The sequence below is a fragment of the Manacus candei genome, unplaced genomic scaffold (assembly GCF_025592945.1).
Source record: "Manacus candei isolate 608988 ecotype Guabito, Panama unplaced genomic scaffold, ASM2559294v1 h1tg000050l, whole genome shotgun sequence".
In the NCBI taxonomy this organism is placed as follows: domain Eukaryota; kingdom Metazoa; phylum Chordata; class Aves; order Passeriformes; family Pipridae; genus Manacus; species Manacus candei.
The window spans coordinates 4443040-4452031 of record NW_026138098.1 but is presented as its reverse complement, the minus strand read 5'-3'; the positions used below and the strand labels follow the sequence as shown (position 1 = coordinate 4452031).

The following is an 8992-nucleotide window of genomic DNA, read 5'->3' as shown; positions in this document are numbered from 1 at the left end:
ATGTATTTGACGGAAGAAACACAAAGAAAAAGCACTTTTCTCAACAAAAGGAGTTGCATCCATTATTTCATAACAAAAATACATGACTTAATTTTGGTTAAAAATACACTGAGCAGATCTTCAAGTTTTCTTTTGACACTGGGATTTTATTGACTCTTGATGATGATACCAAAGTAAAATCAGATTAAATATTTAAAAAATATTAATTTGATGGCTGTTTTTAGGAGCACAGAGGAGGCATTTGAGTGGAACAAAACCGTTACCACCAAGTCTTGTGTGAAAATATTGCCAAGTCAGAGTTCTGCAAGGGCTGCCTTACAAAAACCTGGTGCTTGCAGGGGAGTTCAGAGTGAGAGGTAGTCTTTGAGTTTCTCCATAATGGCATTCATTCCATCAGCTGGAACTATCATAACAGTCCTCAAAGGCTTCATTGGTACATCATCAAAGGACCATCTGCCACCCAAGCAGGTGTCGCTTTCCTCTTGCACAGAGTAGTTGAACTTCAGGAGGGCTTTCTGAACGACACAAATAAAAGCATTCAGGTTAAAATTCTTCATTAGCATGAAGACAATACATCCCCTAAACAAAGCAAAAATAATGAACCTATTATGCCATGCTTATTAAGAAGTTTTCTCCCATCTCAAAAGGTCCACCCAAAAAAATTCCGCTATTAAGCGTTTTAAACTATCTGCTTTTCACAGGATTTATATGATTCATATTAAATTCTAAAATGACTGCTATCATTACAGTTTAGGATCAGAAAAATTACCTAAGACAGAGGGGAAAAAAAAAAAATCAATGTCCCCTTTATACTCTTACTGTGCCTTATTTTAGGTCGTTTTAAGGCAGCACCTCACTCCACACAATCACATTAAGAAAGGCCAATCCTTAGAAGCTATTGTGCAACTAACAGGGATCTTGGACAGGAAAATCAGGCTCTTAATAGACCTTCAACCCTGGAACAAGAGCAAACCACTGTGTAATTCTGAGAATTAGCCAAAACCCAGATAAAAGGGACAGCAGGAGAATGCAGGTGGAACTGAGCCTGCACTAAAGATGATGGATTGGTGTGGACAACATCTGGAAGGCCTGAGGCTGTGAGAAGGCTCTGCTCCCTTCATAGCCTACTCTTAAAACTGCTCAGAGTGCTAAAAATTAACATATCTGCAAGGATATGAGGAACAGTAATTCCCCTCTTTCACACTGCCAGTAGAAATCAATATTAAGGGCACGGGCACCAATATGAATCCTGAAGAGAGATTCAAAAAGCTCTTGGAAAGGCTGGAGCCACTGGAAGACATATTTGTGCTTCTCCAAATAGGCAGGTGTTTATAATGTGTATTATTTCTTTTCAGGGATATATATACTGCATACAAAGTCCCTTTTTATTAGCTTTCCTAGACAAAATACCTGATGGATAAGGAATATGTATCTAAGAAATGTTTCTAGTTTTCCCACAAGTCAGATTAAGGAGTATGAGCTGAACCATTTAGTAGAAAAACTTCCCTAACCACTTCCCTTTGCAGAGGAAGTTAAAATCCAGTCTCCTTTTAGGTTTGCTTCCCACTAACAGTATCTCAAGGCTGTAAATTTAATTTTTGAAGAACCACCACGTTAAATGAGGGGCTTTGCTCAAGAACAATATGAGCAATGGAAGCCCTAAATCTTTAATCAATTCCAAGTCTGGTTATAATAGATTTCCTGGTTATAATTTTAAGGAACAGAATAAAGCCCAGGGAACTGACAAGTGGAAAAAGGCTTCTCTCTGTTTTATATGGCTGCAAGTGTCTGCCTCATCACATTTAATACTTTTATGGCAATCTAATTAACCTTCTGTGTGATCAGGGAGGATATATACTCCAACACTAATTTAACATACACACATTCTTAAATGCAGAGACCCTACTTCATCTAACACCCTCCATAATGTTTAAAATGAATTTTTTTTTTTTAAGTCTGTTAAAAAAAGAAAAAGCACTTTCAGTTTGAGTCCACCCACTTGAGCCGAAAATGACTGCAATTTACTTGAAAGCACACAATTAATTAGCCTTTAGAATGCCAGTCAAAATAACAAAGCAGAGAGGAACACAGCCCTTCTGGCAGGTGACACCCAGGGACACACGAGCATCACAGGCTGCTCCCTGTCAGCTTCTCAACAGCACAGAGAGCTCAGGTTCAGCTGCTGTGGCAGGAACACAGAAAGAAAATCCCCAAGTTGTTACTGCACTGAGGCAACAACATTTCCTGTGGCTAAGAATGAATTCCCCCACTTACATGTTCCTTCTTCCCAAGAAATAAAATTACAGCCCTACCTACCGCAGCCTCTCACTGAGAGTCATGAATGATCACACACAGCAACCCTGGCCATTAACTACACAGTGCATGTGCAAGGACTTCATCCTGTAGGTACTGCCAGAAATGAAAAATAATGGTCCCTTGACAAAGCAATAATATTGTAGAATAGGATTTTTTAAGCTTGGGAAAAAGAAACACCACACGACAAAAAATTCCTTGCATTTCAAAGCACGTTTTTAATTTAATTTCCTGCATCTTCCCCTCACCTGATCTGGCTTGGGACCAGAACTGTGTAGACAGATTGCCTTAGGAGATAGGAAGTAATATTTTCATCTCAGTATTTTAGCACTTTTTATTAATATACTTGCCCTGAGTAGAAGAGATAGAAAAGGGAAATGAGAGCTACTTGTTTGGATCTTCAGAAGTTTTTTATTCTGAGCATTTTTTGAAAGTAACAGAAGGTGACCAAAAGGAAACACAAATCAATACACAAAAATAGCTTGACTGCTCATCTCTCAACACTACTCTGAAAAACCCTGGATTTAATTTAAAAGGAGTTGTGATTGTATCTTGTTAAAAGCTGCTCTTAAATTTAAGGTAAAACACCTTTTTCGGTGATACATAAAGAAAAATTAACATCTTAAATTAAAAGTATCACGTGTTACCTCATGAAAGAATTCTTCCTCTGCATTTGCAAACATTAATTCCTCCTTTTGCTGGTTTCTCCCTTCCCTCCTCTTAGAATTACTCTTTGTGGCTTCTGTGAAGGTTTTGCTGATAAGAAGATAATAGTGACACTTCCCACAAGGTTTGTTTGTTCTCTGTGCCTCAGTCAGCTCTTTCCTAAAGATAAATAAATATTTACACATTTAAAAACATGTTTACATACACAATTTAAATCCTAAACAAGTATATAATAAACCTTATACTGCATTAGTATAGAAAGGATATTCATATTGCAGCCTATTATTTTATGAGTGCCTCAGAAAATAAATTTTGCATGTTTATTCCTAGTACATAAACACACTATTTGCACTTTAAAACAATAAAAGTACTGATGTCTTTCCACACCTCACAAGATAACTTTTTCTTCCCGGAATCTTGTTCATGGTAGACAGTCTGTGAAATGATTCTAAGTGCAACTCTCCTTAAAAATACATCACATTATCACTTCCATGAGGAATTATAACTGAAAACACCGAAAATAACTCTTGCCCAACCTTATGTTAAATATGTTGTCACTGAAACACTCCAAAACCTTTAGGAGAAAGAGGCTGAAATCTGAATTTCAGCTGTCACAAGTGCTGTATTTGTGGTGACTTCAAAGTTAAGCCTTCAAGCACCTCATTTTTTTCCTCTAAAAACCTTCCTGACCAATCCTATCTTACACACCCAAAATTCCTTAGAGGTCTCCTTAATTGCTTAAATGAGCCTGTCTCTCAATCCAAATGCTCCATTCCAGAGCCAGGCACTAACACATGAGAAGAAACATCCAAGTTGTTCCTAATCAGCACCCTATAAAAAGTTCTCATTTTTAAATCTTCCCAGATCAATATGAAAATAATCAAACAATACAAACTAAACACAGCTAAATATAAGCTACACACAGCTATTTCTGTAGTAGAAACGCACATATTCTTAAATTATACCCTCCTTTTTGTGTTTTGTTTATATTTTAAAAAATTTTTTATATTTTAAAGTACAAAGAGTTTCCCAAGCCTAAAGATGTAAAGAAAATTTAAAAATTAACTGAAGACCTTATACGAGATTAAAACAACTTTTTCTGTTCCTGCCTTACTTACATCTGTAGTACCACCTGTCTTAACATAGCTCCACATAAGTAAGATTTCTGAAAAAAATATGAAGTACTATTCAACATTGTGTCAGAAAAAAAAAACCAACAAACTTACTGGAGCTGCTGGTGCATGGGCAGAGCAATCTGGGGTGGAACATTGATGAATCTTTCACTGAGTATGAGGCCCACAGGCTTTGTACAGTCACTCAGGAGTTTACTCAGTTGTTCCACTACGTGTTGGTCACAGCTCTTCTCGCAGTGACTCAGAACCAGCTCTTTGATTTGCTCAGCACACTGTGTGCCCTGCAATCAAAAGGTGTATTTTCTTTACCTTGCAGAAGGACTATTTGCACAAGAAAACCTTGGATGTCACCTTCAAGGGGATTTCCTGCAGGCCTGGTGGCAATTTCCTCGAGCAGCCTCCGAAGCACTAAACAATTCCTCTGAAATCGTTCATAAACAATTCCTCTGAAATCCTTCAGCAGCCCTGAAGCTGAGGGCAAACAAAGGTTGGCAGCTGATGGGAACACAGAGCACTCCACAGCAAAACTCCAAACTGAGGAGGATCAAAGTGGAGAAACACAAGTGACTGACAGCTCAGTCACCCTGGAATTACTGGATTTAGTTTTCACTCTTTGACCTTCAGCAAGTTACTACAACCAAAAAAAAAAAAATCTAAGTCATGTGTGACTTTTATGACCCCACGCTGGAATTCAAAATCCTGATCCAGCTGTCCAGGCTTGTCACACAGGCCAGAAAGCAGGATGCAGCCTCATTTATCACTAACTAGATGTTAATGAGGAATACCAACCTTCCTTTCTGTTAAGTTCAGGCAGCTTATAAAACCAAAGACCTCATCATCGTCGTCATCATCATCATCATCACTACTGTCCTCCTGAACTTCTGCTTGCTGTTGAAAGAATGAAAAAGCAACAACTCAGACTGACATTCTATTTCCACTCTGCAGCAAAAGCTGTTTGTCTTCCCAGGAGATGCTCAGCAGATGACAACCATCCAGGTGATCTGTACAAACATAAACTGCAAATTCTGGGGCTGCTTCACTGAACATCTTGCTGTACTCAGAGCCAGCTTTATATAAAGCCAGGTCATGCATCTTCTGCAGCAGGGGCTTTTGAAAGGCACTAAAGTTTGATAGCTCACATTTAATAAGCAGCATCTCGGTCCGAGGCACGGCAATATCTTAAGGAAAAGCAATTTTCTGCAGTTTCTAAAGTAGGGGAAGTAAACCTGCAGTGTCTTAAAAAACACAGAGCAATAAAGCCTTGATAGGGAGTGGGACAAAGAGCTCAACAAAACTCCACAATAAAAAAAATCTGGGGAAAGAATTGGGGATTGTGCAGCTGGAACAGAAGGATCATATTAAACCTGGACAGAAAAACTGCTGGCACGGGACAAAAAGTGGATGTATAGCAATGGTTTAACAGCACAACTGTGCCATGGGGGCAGCTTGTTTGGGTTTGAAAGCAATGTGGTCATGATATCTCGAGCACCACACAATATTAAGCAGCTTCCTGAGCCAGCAGAACTTTTTCAGCAATCATCCCCGGATCCTTTTCTACGCCCAAAGAACTCTGCACAAAAAAAATCTGCACACAGGGTATTTCTGGTCTCTATCTTTGTACCTCCTGAGAATGCAGGAAAGACCCAAGCTCCTATTTCTTATGGAGATGAGAACAAACTTCTCCACAGCATTTTCGGCATTACTTCCCTACTACACCAAAATTCAGAAAGTGAAAAGACTTTCATATATAAAAAGAAACCAATAATAAATCAAATTTATTCTTTGGTTGAAAGCAGGCATAGAAAATTTCAGCTCCCATAAAACAATTACTCTCAAAGCCAAAAAGCAAGATACAAATTAAAGCATCCCCTTCTGAAATACAGAAATTATGTCATTTCAACAACAATTATTGTACTGAACTTACAAACATAAATTCTATCTTACCTTGATAATACTTCCAATATGGTTCTGTTGTATTAATATATCAGTCAGCTCAGCAGTGTTAACAGGAGCTTTTAGAAACAACTGGAAGACAGGAAATAAGTATTAAGTTTTAGGCACTGATAATATATCATGGGCCACTTAGTAGTAAATAGTCAGTAATGTCTCTAAGTTGCCATGGAATACTCTGTTGCATTTTTAATTTCTATTTAGTGAGGTTTTTTATTTAACTTCCTTCAATATAATACTGTAAAGACTAAAAATCAGCTTCTTGAAGTACTTTCTCGTGGACCTTCCACACACAAGGTTTCCTGGGGAGCAATTAACATTATGAAGACAGAAAGATGCAACGTGAAAGAATAATCCTACATTTCATTGGGTCAAGTTATGGAAACCACGGTTTAGGAGACACATGTTCACATGCAGCTGTAACTATTTAATCTCCATGAGCTGAAGAACAGTAAAACTATAAATCAATACAGAGAATGTGAACTGATATCTCTGCTTCACTCTTTAGATATTATTTATCACAGTGGACATACCAACCAAGCTAATAAGTAGCCAAAGTACCTGTTGCAGTAACTTCTTTATCCCGTTGTAGTCATTGTCTGATATGGAATGTGCTTCAAATTCAATATTCACTTCCTGTGAAGAAGTAAAACAGAGAATATCAAACACACTTGGCAAGAACCTGTATCAAACCAAATCTAAATTTGAAGACAAGTAATGGCAGATATCAGAAGTAAAACTTATTTCCATGTTTCAGCAACCCTGGTAATTGTTAGTTATCATTTCTTCCATGAAAGAAGCAGAGCAGCTGTGGCTGCCCCATCCCTGGAAATGTCCAAGGCCAGGTTGGATGGGACTTGGAGCAAGTTGGTCTAGTGGAAGGTGCCCCTGCCCAGGGCAGGGGGAACGAGATGAGCTTTAAGCTTCTAACCCAAACCATTCTGTGATTCTGACATTCTCCTATGGGCTTCATCTCCTCCCTCCATGTTTATGCCAAAGCCAGAGCCTGCAAAGCAAGCTGTTAGGAGTTGAAGGGAAAGGCTAATATGGCAAAAGTAAAAATGCCCTTAAAGTATTACTTTACAAAGTTCTGCATAGTTATAAATGCTCAGTACATTTCTTTAATATTACAGTGCACACCTTGATGTCTTATACGAGAACTGAGGGAAACTCAACATATCTTTATATCAAGACTTCCAAACTAAAATAGATGTAAGAGTGATATATCATCCTCAAAAGCCGGGCTACTAAATTAAAATAAGTGTTATTCTGCAAATTTTATCAGTTGAACTGAAAAGCAGTGCAGGACACAGAGAAACCATCCTCAAAATCCCTGCCACTGAAGACTCAAGAAACTTCATCCACAACTCAATAAAAACCACTGTCCTACCCACATTATGCAGGGGTGTTATGCACTTTTAAGAAAAAGGAGGAAAAAGAAAGGATTATTGTCATTAGCTTTAATTTTTTAGTGTTGAAACAGTAGTGAAGTATCTTTTACCAGTTTACAAACACTGAACAGGACACACAGTACCAGCAGTGCCAGTCCAGAACTTCAACACATGTTAGATTAAACCAGGGCAGTGCCCATTCAACGTGGCACACGTTTCTAGCAAATGGGAAATGTGCTTTTCCATCATGTTACTACAACTGATAACACAATTAAACCTACACTTCTTATCAGGACATGTTTTTTTTAAAAAGACAGGGTTTGTGGTTTTTTTATTTGCTAACTTAAGTAGGGCCTCATCTAAGAAAAAGGAAAATAATTAACTAAAAGTGAAATCCTAGTGAACACAATCACTGCAGTAAAATATTTAATTTAAAATGTACCAACTTAGAATCCACAGATACTTCTGTTCTTGGCCTTTTTAAGCCCTGTGAAAATAACAGGTTGCCTTATCTGAAGGTTTTAGTAAGAGTTCAAAGTCAGTGCACAGAAACACAGAATCATTTAGGTTGGTAAAGCCCTCTAAGACCATCGAGTCCAACCATTCCCCCAGCACTGCCAAGGCCACCCCTAATCCGCGTCCCCAAGTGCCACATCCTCACGGTTTTAAATCCCTCCAGGGATGGGGACTCCACCACTGCCCTGGGCAGCTGTGCCAGGGCTGGACAGCTGTTTTGATGGATAAGTTTTTCCTAATATGCAATCAAAACCTCCCCTGGCACAACTTGAGGCTGTTCCCCCTTGTCCTGTCATTTGTTACCTGGGAGAAGAAACCGAACCCTCCCAAACATCTCCGGAACATTTTCCCGAACATCCTCCTACACACCTTACCGAGCATCTTCCTAAACAAATACTCTCCCAAACAAACTCCCTCCCAAACAACCTCCAGAACACATCCCCAAACAAAAACCCTCCCGAACACCCTTAAGAACATCCCCCCAGATATCGCCCCAAACATCCCCCAAGTCCCCTCCCGACCCCGCTCCGGGCGCTCTCTCCCATCTCCCGCAGCTCCTCTGGACGCCGGGAGCGGCGGGGCCGGGCCGGCTCGGCGCGGGGCCCGCTCCCTCTCACCTCATCGATCGGCTCCTCCGAGTCCGAGCCCTCCGAGCCGTCCGATCCCGCGGATCCCGACTCCGACTCCGAGTCGCTGCCGGGCCGGTCCCGGCCCTGCGGAGCGCGGCGCTTGGCCGGCGTGGCCATGGCCGGCGGGGCGCAGGCGCGGCCGGAAGGGACGTGTGGCTGCGGGGCCGGCACCGCGACGGCGCTCCCGGGGTGCCACCGAGTGTCACCCAATGCCACCCAGTGTCATCCAATGTCACCCAATGTCACCCAATACCACCCAATGCCACCCAATGTCACCCAGTGTCGCCGTATGTCGCGACAGGGAGTCGCGGGGTAGCACGGCGGAGGGGGGGACGCGGCGGGCGGGCGGCTGGGGCGCGGTGCCGGGGGGGCGCTCCCCGGACCGCCCCTCTGC

At 40.9% G+C, this 8992-nt stretch overlaps 1 protein-coding gene across 2 annotated transcripts; it reads right to left on the bottom strand.

Annotated features, from left to right (window-relative positions):
* Positions 1-125: 125 nt before the first annotated feature.
* On the bottom strand, positions 126-8976 carry BCCIP (BRCA2 and CDKN1A interacting protein). 2 transcript variants are annotated; one of them, XM_051801210.1, is made up of 7 exons: positions 8587-8976; positions 6624-6698; positions 6057-6137; positions 4902-5000; positions 4206-4393; positions 2961-3138; positions 126-515 (listed from the first exon to the last, which is right to left on the bottom strand). In XM_051801210.1, the coding sequence occupies exons 1-7, from the start codon at positions 8713-8715 to the stop codon at positions 345-347; spliced, it is 921 nt and encodes a 306-aa protein (XP_051657170.1). In that variant the 5' UTR covers positions 8716-8976; the 3' UTR covers positions 126-344. The 2 variants fall into 2 exon arrangements, with proteins under 2 accessions (XP_051657170.1, XP_051657171.1); XM_051801211.1 differs by lacking the exon at positions 126-515 and adding an exon at positions 2623-2664.
* Positions 8977-8992: the final 16 nt, after the last annotated feature.